The sequence below is a fragment of the Vigna radiata genome, chromosome 8 (genome assembly GCF_000741045.1).
Source record: "Vigna radiata var. radiata cultivar VC1973A chromosome 8, Vradiata_ver6, whole genome shotgun sequence".
In the NCBI taxonomy this organism is placed as follows: domain Eukaryota; kingdom Viridiplantae; phylum Streptophyta; class Magnoliopsida; order Fabales; family Fabaceae; genus Vigna; species Vigna radiata.
The window spans coordinates 21,969,014-21,982,747 of NC_028358.1; the positions used below are offsets into that span (position 1 = coordinate 21,969,014).

Here is a 13,734-nt window from a genome sequence, read left to right on the forward strand (position 1 = left end):
CTGCAACATCACCTACTCTCGTATAACAACTCAACTTATACGACACAAAATAGTAAACAAACGGGGGTGAACTAACAAGAATACCATCAAAGTAAGAGAACTCAAAACAAAGATCATTAGCCATCATAACAATATTGTCAACAACTCAAGTCAATTATGAATATCACAAATATAAGTCACCCGAAACGTGCATCAACCAAGCGGTTCTAGAACTATGTTGTTGCATCACCCTCATCTCACATTGGATCAACTATGAGATCTTCATCTACTCACACCATTAAAGTGATCATTACAAACAAAGAGAACACACAGAGATAACAAATACAAAAGAAATGGTAAGTTAATGGAAAAAAATAGAAAACATATAACAAGTATAGAAATATTACCACATATAACTCAATCATAACCACCATGTCACATATAAAAGACTCATATTAGACTCGATGATCCAGATATATGAATTGATATCATACTCTAGTGAGTTATGCACTTGTTGTGGCCTCTAATGCTATGTAGAGTCATTGTCAATGGATTTCACCCTACCACACACAAGATTATCCCATTAACATCTTTTCATAAGGTAAAGCCTCTAGATTAGGACCTCTTGGTCCTCTCATTAGATACATCACCCTTCTCTACTTGAGATTGGATGATTATTATAGCGATAGGATAATTCCCAATACGAAATCCATATATCAATACAAACATTATTTTTACCACCATTAATCCTCCTTGGATTAGTTCCAACCATTCTCAAATTACATTATAAACCAACCATCATTTTAACATCAACAAAATCACACACATTAAACATACCATAAGAGACATATGAAATTAGAGTTAACCTATAAGACTTTTGCTCAACAAGAGTATCACTTGAACTTACATACTTGAATTTTCACAAAAGTCGCCGAACGAGACTTGTCTCACCCAACAATTGTCAAGTTAGTGAGCTCTTTGACATTGGTCTCCCCAATCGAGTGTATTCTCGGCTAGTAACTACCAAGTTAGTGTATTCTCATCTAGCGAATGTAAAGTCTATGAGCTCTTTGACTTTGGTCTCGCCCAATGTTGCCCAATGATTACCAAGTCAGTAGCTCTCTAACTTTGACTTCGCCCAATGAGTCTGCATAATTCTGCACAATAGAATTATGTAGATTTATGTCATTGAAGCTGTGCAAATCAGTTAAACAACAGTCATAGATTCCAAACCATACCAACCATTAGACTATATACAACTCAATGACTTAATTCATTTCAATTGTAATATCAATCATACATCATACCAAATTTCAACATCCAAAACACTAAAGAAAAATTAAAATCCTAACTCAACTCCACATGTCATATTTCATTAGATAGCTCAATTACACCAACCAACTATCATACAAGCATACAATCAACTATTACATTTTATCTATTAATTAAAAATGATGCAATTAGTTTCTCTTACCTGAAAGATGAATCAAACACTCAAGGAATCCTAAAATCACCTATAGTCGCACTAAAAGCCCTATTTGCCCCTATGAACAACCAAACACAATTAGGACTCACCATTAAGACCACTGATAGAAACTCTTATAGAAGACTCAAACACTACATGCGAACCAAGATGGTCCACATGCATAGAAAGAATATACCAACCAAGAAAAGAGTCAAAAAAACCAACTTACTTTATTTGAGAAACTGATTGGACAAAAACAGAGAGCTCACCTAAAAGATTACCCTAGTAATCTTCGATCTTTAAAGTGTTTAAAGAAATAATGAGAAAATTTAGAAAAAAAAAGGAGAAAACTCTAGAAAAAAAAGTGTTTAAAGAAATAATATCTTCTTGAAATAATAAAACTTTATTATTATATTTATACTTTAAACTTTTATATTAAAATAATCGAGTCTTACCGTTCTAAAGATACTATTAATTCTAAAACATTATTTATTTTTTAAACTCTTATACTTTACCGTGTAAAAATCAAACACAACTCCTAAAAATAAACATGGAAATCATTTTGATAGATTCAATGGGTCTAATCCATTTCATATTTTTTAACATTTATAGTTCTATTTAATAACTCAAATTGAAAATATTAAAAGACGGTTAGAAAAAAAAAAACACTTGTAGAAAAGTATTTTTTCTATTTAAAGTAAAATACTTCAAGTTATTAAATTTTTATCAAAATTAATTTCACTTTCTTTCCAGACGTTATAACTCTTAATATTTTTTTGTGATTGTAGTACTCAACATTTGTCTCTTTCTTTATGCGATTACTTCTATATGGTTCTTGCCACTATTGTGTGAGTAATACACTTATATCAACCTATTGAAAATAAAATTGATTGATTTAAATGAGATACTCTCCATAGTAATTTTTTTAAAAAAAATTTCTATTCTAAAATTTTATACTTATTTATAGTCATATTTCATAATAGAATTTTAATTTCATTCCATTTTAAAATTTATTTCAACTTGAATTTATATTTCTAAATTATTTATTTACATAATGTTACTTAAAAAAATAAAAATTATTTGCCAATATCAAATATTTGACAATTTTTCTACAAGCGATTATCATAATAGTAATGGTAAGAACTTTGGAACCAAGATGAGGGATAATGTTTTAACTCCTTTACCTTAAAGACATCTCCTATACAAGTCTTTACGTAATTTTTTTACCATAAAAATTACAATATTTTAACATAATCTCAAATGAATTCTTATATAATGAACTTCCTTTAAAACCGCATATTTTTAAACTCGTTAAAATATTACCCGTGAAGTACAACTTTCTCGTTGTTTTGACATTTTTGTATTAATTTCTAATTTTTTTTTACTATTCCTTACTTCAGAAAACTTTTACATAAGTCAGATAAGCCTTAATATTATTTCCAATAGACCTGTTTGCAAGAATATTCTTCATTTTAAAAGGAAAAAAAAATCATACAACTACTTTTGAATTTATTTTCAGTTTTCCTTTAAATAAAAGTGTTTGTGGAAACAGTTTAGAAACATTCAATATCCAAGTGTTAATAAAATTTTAGGTTACTGCCGAAATATATGCATTGAAGGGTCTGAAATAGAACAGGAGAACCGACTAAGAGCAATGAAGTATGCTGTTCCTGGTTTCGGCAACAATAAATTGATATATAATTAATTGCCGACATTTGCAGTATCTACCATTCACACCCAATGAGTATACATAATAACAATACATGCACCCATGGAAGTCATTCACAAAATTAACTATTTCAGTCAAATGTATCAGCTAGAGAGTTCCCTTTACGAACCGCAGCAAGCAGATTTTTGAGCGGCTTGGGAAGACCCTGCTCCCTGGTCAGGTTGGTTAATCTTCAGTGTCGAGGGCTGCAAAAGGACAACCGAAAACTTTCTCATTCATCCAAACACAAAACCTTGTATTCTTAAAAAATCATGATTTACTCTTGCATTGATCAGTTAGTTTGTAATCAGAAAATGATGTATTATCAACTGTCACAAGATACACTCATCATCACTAGGGAGAAAGTTCAAAACAAAAACCTCAGTCTTTGAGTCATTGTCTGCAAGTCTTTGCTTGATGTCCCGGGCTATTGAAAAGAAAACCTCATCCACGTTCATATTAGTTTTTGCACTCTGCATAAGCATAATCTCCTTATTAAAAACATATCAGCAATTTTGCCATGCTCAACACGAGCAATAAGTGCCATAGTGCGACTTACCGTCTCAAAAAACTTGATGCCATATTCATCTGCTAGAGCTTGGCCCTTTGAAGTTGGAACAGCCTAAGGATAACATCGTCCCGCATCAAAATAGTGCATAGTAACCATACGAGACACATCCAAGCTTAATCGAAAGACGAAGAACAATTGAGAGAAGTAGGACAAACCCTTTTGCTTTCATCCATGTCAGCTTTGTTCCCCACTAATATCTTGTTGACATTGTCAGAAGCATGCTGTTCAATGTTGCGAATCCAATTCCTGATGTCTGGACATAAAATGGAATTAGTAGGGCAAATTGTTACGTCTTAAAACCCACTAAAAGTGAAGAATCTACTCAAATTATAAAGTTGAAAATTAGACTTAACTGAAAAATAATTGTTCAACTAATACATAATGCTCTAAGGAAACACAAATAGGAGAGCAAAAGTGGGTTGGGGGATAACAGAAGACCGAAATATTAGAGTAAGGAGAAGTTACTGTTAAAAGATGACTCGTCAGTAACATCATACACAAGCAAAATACCCATGGCTCCACGATAATAGGCTGCAAAAGAAGGATCAAAATCAAAAAACAAGGAAAGAAGCTCAAATTTGCAAGATTGAAAAAGGGGGAATAGTCTATTGATATTATGATAGAAATCATATTGACAAACAAAACATGAGCAAAATATTACATTCATAGATAGTATAGCAAGGAACCAGGTACAAGCCTAATAATACACAGAATTCTTCAAACAAAGATCTCATGAATAATGCAATACAATTATCATCTCAAAGAGCCACCAATATAAAATACCACCACGTCATATCAATCATATTAGACATTTAAACTGGCAACTGAAAATTTAAACACCAAATCATAGTATACGGGTTTAAGATACAATGGTTTAGCAATTTAGAGAAAAAGGAGAAATATATATGCCTTAAACAATAATAGCCAAATACAGTCATCAAAACCAAGATACAGTTTATAAACCAGTATGCAACTCATCCTGTCAAATTTAACAACCATGTAGAAGAAATAAATGAACTAAATGGTCAGCAAGATACAATCAACAATGAAATCAACTGAGGTAAAAATAAAATTTACATTCAACTAGTTCCTAAACAAATCGAAAGAAAAGAAAATGTAGATGAATACATAAATAGCCATTGTTGAATTACAAGATCGTGAGAAGTACACATTGCAATAGAAGTGATTAATTATAAGTTGGATGTAAAGAATCACAAGCTCTAACCAAACACAATAGAGTATACTGGGAGGAGGGGAAGCAAAACACATACAATCTAAAATACTAACCAGTTGTAATAGTTCGAAACCTCTCTTGACCAGCTGTATCCCATATTTGCAATTTGATTCGCTTGCCATCGAGCTCTATGGTCCTTATTTTGAAATCGATACTGAAAAAAAAAAAAACAATTCTGGTAACATCAGAGGCAACTCCTCACAAGGTAGGAGGTTTCACGAAAAAAAGAACCTACCCAATGGTCGTGATGAAACTAGTAGTGAAAGATCCATCCGAGAACCGCAATAGAAGGCAACTCTTACCCACACCTGACCATATGAAGAAAGATTAAAATAAAGTGATATATACAACCGCAATAGTGAAGAGTTGCCACATTTTAGTCCATGAGTGATTTTCAGACCCAACCACACAGGTAAATTGGATTTTAGAATTTAAGAAGTAATCCCATACTTAGCAAATAAATACCGAGTTTTTCACTATTAGACAGGAAAATGTTCCCAAATTAGGCAACGTTTGACAGCTAGCTATCAATCCAGTGAACAACTAATACCCAGTAACAACCTTTTTTGTGCAACTTCATTGACAATTAACCACTAGCTCCATTCATCACAGTAAACTGACAACCGCAGAATTCACTTGAAAAAAAGTACTAATCATCCATTTAAAATCACAGAGCAGTAAGCACCCAAGTAAGGTCAATTTTAACCACAAACAAACATTCACTAGAATAAAATAATCCACTATCAGAAACCGGATCGAATCGAGTCACAGAAGGGAACCAGAGAACTATAACACTTAAAAAAAATGTGAATAAATTACCGCTATCGCCGATTAGGAGAAGCTTGATGAGATAATCATAATCGGCTCGAGCTCTTGCAGGAATAGCAGCCATGGAGAAGAAGAGGAGAGTAGAAAAAGGCGATCCAGGGAGGAATTGGGATGAAATTGAAAATGATGAGATTTTGTGGGTGAAGTAGAAGCGATTTCAAAGTGGTTGGAGAAAGAGAGAAAATGGAAGAGAAGAAGGCAGAATCGAGATCTGAAAGGGAAAGGGTGTTCTCTTCTCTGTGGTGGTCGGGCGTTGAAAAGCGCTTTTTCTTTTAGGGAAAGGAAATGCCAAACACTGTGCGTGTTTACCTCCAACTACTCAATTATAAGGCCATTTCCACGACCGATTTCCGTAACTCCTTCGACCTCATCACCTTTCCTTATGCTAAAACAATATTTTTAATTATCGTTAATTATATATATATATATATATATATATATATATATATATATATATATATATATATATATATATTATTCTATGTACAAATTTTATTGTTTTGAAATTGTATATTAACTTTTTATTTTTAATTTGGTGATAGTGTAAAATAATATATAGTTATATATTATTTCACCTCATTTCTAACTTTCTTGGAAGCTTTGTTTGATATTATTAATGTTTGTGAATGGAATAACATGACTAATTTGTTTGACTTCATTTGTAACATTTTTTTTTCAAAGAAAATGAAACAATCACAATTATAATACGACCAAGTTAAAGGAACACACGAGAGAAAGCCTCACAGCACTCACAGAGAGAAATTCAAAANTGATGTATTGCANAGAATGAAAAGTTNCAAGAGTGATACGTCTGTAAGGCATATATACATGCAGAGACAGTATACACCAAAACAGAAAAAACTGAAAACTGAAAAACCTAATGTAACAAAACAACTATTTGAATTACACCAGCTAATACTCTCCCTTAATTCAAATTCTCGAGAGACACCATTCCAATCTTAGATTGCATCTTCACAAATTTATCAGTGGCTAAAGACTTAGTACACAGATCTGCCAATTGTTCCATGGATTTGCAGTATGACAGCTTGATTCTTTCTTTGTTGACAACATCTCTTAAGAAGTGGAATTTCACTTCAATATGTTTGCTCCTCCCGTGACTAACAGGATTTCTGGCAAGGTTTATGGCAGAGGTATTATCCATCTTCAGCTCCACAAGGTTCTCTAGGATAACCTTAAGCTCCGACAACAACTTTTCAAGCCAGACTCCCTGGCATGCAGCATAGCATCCTGCAACGTATTCTGCTTCGCAGCAAGACAGAGCAACAACTGTTTGCTTCTTGGATGACCACGAGATAGGTGCCCCATTGATGAAATAGATGAACCCGAACGTGCTTCTTCTCTCAACAATATCACCTCCATAGTCTGAATCACAAAAACCTGTGATTTTCAAACAGCTTTCCTAGTTTCCAAAAGGGAACAATATTCCGTAACTGGTGGTGCCCTTGATGTATCTGAGAATACGCTTGGTAGAATCCACGTGACTCTTCCTTGGTTGGCACATAAACCTGCTTATCAAACCCACACTGAAAATCAAATCAGGTCTACTATTACGCAAAAATCTCAATGATCCAACAACCTATTTGTACTTCGTTGCGTCTTCCTCTTCTTCAACATCATTAATTCTGAGTTTCACGTTCACCTCCAAAGGACTTTGAGCTGTGTTACACTGATGCATCTGAAATTTCTCAAGTATTTCATTTGCATACCTCTGTTGATGCATAACAAGACCCTTTTCAGACCGTGCGAACTGCATTCCAAGGAAATAGTATAGTTCTCTCAGGTCTGTCATTTCAAAATCAGTTTTCATGTTCTTCTTGAATTCATTTATATCCTCCAATCTCGATCCTGTTACAAGTAGGTCATCTACATATAAACAAACAATCAACACATTACCATTTGATGTTTTCTTCACATAGACACCATGCTCAACCTTGCATTTTTCAAAACCATATTTCATTAGTGAAGAATCAATTTTCTTGTTCCAAGCTCTGGGTGCTTGGCGCAGCCCATACAACGCTTTCTGCAATCTATAAACTTTCCTCTCTTCGTTTTTTATTTTAAAACCTGGAGGTTGTTGAACATACACTTCCTCTTCTAACATACCATGGAGGAAAGCCGATTTGACATCAAGCTGGTAAATCTGCCATCTCCGAGCATAAGCAATAACAACCACCACACGTATGGTTTCCATCCTTGCCACCGGAGCAAAGACTTCATCGAAATCGATTCCTTTCTTCTGCAAGAACCCTCTGGCAAAGAGACGTGCCTTATATTTTGACACCGAGCCTTCTGGGTTCAGTTTCTTTTTTAATACCCACTTGACACCGATGCTGCATTTTCTAGGTGGGAGATCAACCAGTCGCCACGTGCTATTCCTTTCAATAGAATTAAGCTCCTCCATCATAGCATTCTTCCACACAGGCTGTCTCAAAGCATCCTCTACACTCACAGGTTCTGCTTCTGCCATCAACGCGATGTGAATTAGACTCCCTTCTTCATCTATCGCTGAATCTGAGTAAACTTCATAGTCAGAAAATCTCGATGATCTCAGCGATGTGAATTAGACTCCCTTCTTTATCTATCGCTGAATCTGAGTAAACTTCATAGTCAGAAAATCTCGATGATCTCATGGTATGTCCTTTTGGTCGTTGGTCCTCATTTCTTACACTACTGTTTTCATCAGAAGCATTCTTAGTGTCAGGTTCTGCTTCTGTTCTTTCTTCTCCATGCTCATCAATGACTCCTCGTATCAAAATTTTCTTTGAATTTTCATGCATGTTGTCCTAATTCTAGGACTCCTTTTCTAAAACACGTACGTCTCTGCTGATGACCATTCTTTGCTTCCTCGGGTCGTAGAGCTTATAAGCTCCAGTAGGATGATAGCCCATGAATACCATTGGCTCGCTTTTGTCTTCGAGTTTAGAACACTTTTGATTTGCAACATGAACGAATGCAAGAGAACCAAATATTTTAAAGTGCCTTACCGATGGTGTATTACCTATCCAAACCTCAAGAGGCACCTTCCCTTTGATACGCTTTGTTGGACATCTGTTGAGAATATACACAGTTGTCGCCACTGCTTCAGCCCAGAAATTTCGTGGCACATTCCTTTCCTTAAGCAGACACCTTGCAGTATTCATAATAGTTCGGTTTCTGCGTTCTACCAAAGCATTATGTTGTGGGGTGTATGGAGCAGTGATTTCATGATTTATTCCTTTCTTCTGGCAGAATTCTTCAAAGGCATGAGAGGTAAATTCTCCTCCACCATCCATTCTAAGAACCTTCAATGTCTTTCCGCTTTCTCTTTCTACAGTTGCAATGTATTTCTTGAAAACTTCAAGTGCTTCTCCCTTCAATCTGATCACATAAACCCAACACATTTTACTGCATTCATCTACAAACGCAATGAAGTACCTGTTTCCACCTAATGAGGGTATGATGGAAACTTGTCTCATGTAGTCCTCTTTTTACATTTTATTGTATCTGTAGTGTAGCTTGCAAGGAGCATGGGTCACTATAAATACCTAGCTCCTCACTTGTACTATGGACTTTTGAGATTAATGAGAATTGAGATTTCTAAAATAGAAACCATTCTCTCTTGAAAGTCACAGGCTAGAGAGTTCAAAGACTCCCTCTAGCCACCTTCCAGCACACTACCTCATTTTTCCATTTTCCATTTCTTTATTGTGCTGTCTCTCTTATCACATTGCGTCACCATGTCCACCAATAGGCCTCAGACGCATGTCAGCTTCTTTCACCACACGTCAGAACCCGTGCCTCATCACATCATTTTTCCATCTTGCGCTTCAAACGCACACTCCTTCATTTCTTCAGTTTCATTCTCGTGTCTTCACTCTCGACAGAGAGAGCTCCTCACCTTGAGTCATTCTTCATCATCACAGATCCACCATTGTTGCCTCTTTTCACCGGTAAAACTCATTTCTCTTCACAGATCCAACATTCCTCTCCATTTTCCACCATCTTCACCGATTGTTTTGGCCTGTGGACCGATTAAACACCTTTCCAACTCTCGAGTCTCACTTTACACCGTTTAATCTCTGATTCACACCGATTAATCGGTTTGAATCGCATTCTCATCTCTCCTTTAGGTTTTCCACCGATTGAACTTAGGATTTCCTTGAGTCAGATCCCGATCTCAACGAGTTTGCACTCGAACTCGCGTCTTCTCTTTACGATTAGGGTTTTCCTCTCTCGATCTTGAGATTATTCAACATTCCGTTGCGTCGTCTTCTTTCTAGAAGAAGCTTCGAGGATTTGTGTCACGTCTACGTTCATTCTCTCGGAGCCGTCTTCCATCAAGTGGTAGTCAGAGCAAGGTTGCGTCCACGCGACAAAGCTAAGTATCTCTGTCTGTATCTCTAATTTTGTTTTCACTGTTTCGTGTTTTCTTGTTCGCGTCTCTGTTTTGTCTTGGTTTGATCCATGAGCTGTTCATTTGATTTGCGTTTCTGTTGCGTTTATTGAGTTGTTCATTATTTTCCTGCATTGTCTTGAGTTTTCATATTTGTTATGTGCCTTGAGTCAGTGTTATTTTCATTTTAATCGGTCATATCTTGTGCTATTGAGTCTTTTAATTTTAGATCTAATACTGTCATGTATGTTGATTCATTGCTTTGTGAAAACTCTGAGTAAAACTTGTTTGGCACAAACCTTATGTTCTTGATTGAATTTTTTTCCGAAAGAATCACACTAAAAGAGCAATGATAAGCCATGATAAGCCAATTTGGGAGTTCGGATGCAGTCATTGAACAACAGCTTCACTGTGTATAATCTGTTGTGAAATTTTGGTTTAATAAACTGTTTGAAGCTAAAACCTGAAGCTTTTTATTGTTTAATTTCTAAGTTGGAATGCTGAGAGGACTAGTAACAAAGTGCCAACCAGAAAAGTCGTGATATGCTCAACATTAGCTGGGTTGTATGTGTGAAAGTCACAGCAGAAATTCCTTGCAAGCAGTAGACCGATCTGCATTTCTTGTTTGAGTCCAGTTTTTGATTTTCTTAATCTGGTTTAGCATTAGTTCATTGTTGGACATCTTCCATTAATTTCATAGTGTTTGTTCAACTTTGTTGTTTTTGAATCCTGTGATTTGTTCACAAGTTGCTGCATCATTAGTCTATCTCTGATTCTGGTTGAGCATTCTAATTGGATTGTAGCAAAAGGAGTGGTCATGTTATCTTCAGCATGAAACAGTCATTATAAAAAAAAAAAAAAAGAAGAAGTTCAATTAAAAGTTATGAAAAGCCAAATAGGCCTGTGCAATCCATGTTCTTAAAAACTAAAACACAAAATCAGATTTTGGAAACTGGAATTGGGTTTATCTTTGAGAGTTCAGCAGCTTCTTGTTTGTGTTTTCTTGTTTTTAAAATCTGCTCTAGATCTTTTGGTAGGTTCCCTTTGAGTGCTCACTTTCTTGGAAGCTTTGTTTATTGCTTGTCTTGATTGTTCTCTCGGTTTTGTTTCAATCTGTGTGAACTTTGATCTGCTGTGATGTCAATTTCTTTGCTTTAGTGGTTGTCCTGTTCTGTTTTACATGTCTGTCCATTACTGTGAACTTTGCCTAGCCAATCTGGTTTGAGAAACACTTTAACTCTGGTTTTTTTTGGAAATTTGAAAAAGGTTTGTGTGCTTGGTAGCATCTTAGGTGGTGGTGGTCTAAAAGACTATCCAGCCTTGTACTGTCAAGGGAGAATCTCCCTTCCAAACCCTCATTTATGTGCTTTAAATTTTTTTTAAGAGAAGCCTTGAGTGTTGTGAGTCTTGTAAGGCTATCTTGGCCTAATTCCTTGGCACTTTGAAATAGAGAATTCATTGTCATCTAACTGTTTGATGATTATTGTGCAGATTGAGTAAGCTGGGAGAATGCAACCCATTGGACCAAGATAGACAGTTTTATTACATTAAAACTGATTATTGAATTTTGTTGCATTCATTTTATAATCCGATTGCATGACTGAATTAAATAACCGAGTCATTTCTGCATTGCATTGGATTGATCAGATTTTGATTAGTTTGAGGTGGTTGTTCAATTCAGTTTGGTTTCAACTTAGAATTACATCCAATTGAATCTGGTTTAATTTAGTGTGTGCACAACTGATATGTGAAAGCTTTGAATTGAAGGGAGTTTCTTATATCTCAAAGTGCTTCTTATATGCTTAAATTGATTTGTATGGCTTGCAATTGTTAGAACTAGAATTGTTTGATCTGCTGAATTAGTGGAATTTTTTGTGTAGTATCAGTTGAGACATTATTTGAAAGCGTGGATTGTGCTAACCAATTGGATTTGTGTAGTCAAGAATCAAGTACTGCTGAATTAATTTGTAGCATTGTGAGTTGAACGTTGTGTAATCCACAACTGGAGATATTATTTGCATAAAGGGAGTTGTTAATTACCTCTGTTTGTTCCAGTTATTTGCTTAAATTGTTGTGTTATGAATTGTACTTTGTGGATTGATTGATCTGCTGATTTAGATAGAACTACTTGTGCAGATTTGGACTTATGGGAATTAAACAATCGCTGCAGTAGTTCAAGTGGGAATTTTGAATTGAAATTGTGAGTTGAGAGCAAAAGGAATCTCTTAGTTTCATCAACTGCACCGAGAGAAAGGGAAGTTTACTACCCTATATTTTTGTTTGCCATTTGTTTTAATTAAGTGAATCCTCACAACAGTTTGTGCATGCGTGTTTGTAGAATTGATCCTAGAAGCAAAAAGTTGAGCATGGAATATCTGAAGGATGAAGCGTTGCAGCAATGGACCGAAAGTAGCAAAGATTTGGACACGTGATAGTTCTGCACGCTGAACAATGTTTTTTTTATCAAGTGGGCTGTAGCAGCAGTGGGCCGTAAAAGCAGTGGATCAAGACCGTAGCAACAGTGGGCATTTTTATTTTTCTTTTGTTATTTGTTTTTGTTCACATTGGATTGTAATAGGCTTCTGTTAGCCTTCTTTTGTTTTTCTATTGGTTTGTAAATGGCCTTTTATAAAGTCCAAGTATTTGGAAGAGTCCTTGGTGCTCTTTCCAAATCTTGGCAACTTTAATTGCTTTAATTTTAGCATAGCTAGACATAGGAGTAGACTTGAATATTGATTTGATCTTTTGATTCACGTTTAGGTGTGATCTTTGTCACATTAGAGTCTGTACGTTTTTAGGCGTCTTCGAGTCCGCCAATTGTCTTTGTTTGTGTGTCCTTTGATTATCAAAGATGTCTTGTTATAGGTCTTCTTCTAGGTCATCTAGTTCATATAGGTTGTCTGTAACGTCCCGACAACTTACAAAGACTGCTGACTGCCCCCACACATCAACACGAAGCTTTCCAGTGTGCGTTGTCCTCACTCACACACTTTCCGAGAAAACTTCCCGGAAGGTCACCCATCCCATAATTACTCTAGGCTAAGCATGCTTAACCATGGAGTTCTTATGAGTTAGGCTACCGAAAAACAAGTAGCCTAACTCATAAGAACTCCATGGTTAAGCATGCTTAGCCTAGAGTAATTATGGGATGGGTGACCTTCCGGGAAGTTTTCTCGGAAAGTGTGTGAGTGAGGACAACGCACACTGGAAAGCTTCGTGTTGATGTGTGGGGGCAGTCAGCAGTCTTTGTAAGTTGTCGAGACGTTACAAATGGTATCAGAGCCTAGCCTCTCCTAGTACGGTGTGGTTCGAGGACGAACCAAGCGGAAGCTGGTGGGCATGTGACGCCCGGGCACTGAGAGGGCGGGGAGTGATCGCCAGTGCAAGAGGCACGGAGGCATGGACAAGGAACGGCTCCTGGCAGGCTTCTAGTGGAAGGGGTACATGGACGAATCGAACATACATCGGAATGAGAGGGATCTAGAGACTGTATAGGTATGGGACTATACAGTTGAAGGATAGCTTAAAGGAATTGATTTGGCTACTCATATCAACA

General features: G+C 36.0%; 1 protein-coding gene across 1 annotated transcript; it reads right to left on the minus strand.

Annotated features, from left to right (window-relative positions):
• Nucleotides 1–3,037: 3,037 nt before the first annotated feature.
• Nucleotides 3,038–6,130, minus strand: LOC106772279 (ras-related protein RABE1a). Its single transcript, XM_014658576.2, has 8 exons — nt 5,777–6,130; nt 5,193–5,265; nt 5,011–5,111; nt 4,189–4,254; nt 3,879–3,976; nt 3,712–3,774; nt 3,533–3,625; nt 3,038–3,358 (listed from the first exon to the last, which is right to left on the minus strand). The coding sequence occupies exons 1-8, from the start codon at nt 5,847–5,849 to the stop codon at nt 3,275–3,277; spliced, it is 651 nt and encodes a 216-aa protein (XP_014514062.1). The 5' UTR covers nt 5,850–6,130; the 3' UTR covers nt 3,038–3,274.
• Between the last annotated feature and the right edge of the window lie 7,604 nt (nt 6,131–13,734).

Excerpts from the sequence above, each read along its gene's own strand:
- LOC106772279 (XM_014658576.2), bottom strand. The coding sequence starts at position 5,849 with ATGGCTGCTATTCCTGCAAGAGCTCGAGCCGATTATGATTATCTCATC. Across the intron at positions 4,255-5,010 it reads GTTTCGAACTATTACAACTG|CCTATTATCGTGGAGCCATG; the intron begins GTTAGTATTTTA and ends CTTCTTTTGCAG. Across the intron at positions 3,977-4,188 it reads TGACGAGTCATCTTTTAACA|ACATCAGGAATTGGATTCGC; the intron begins GTAACTTCTCCT and ends TTTTATGTCCAG.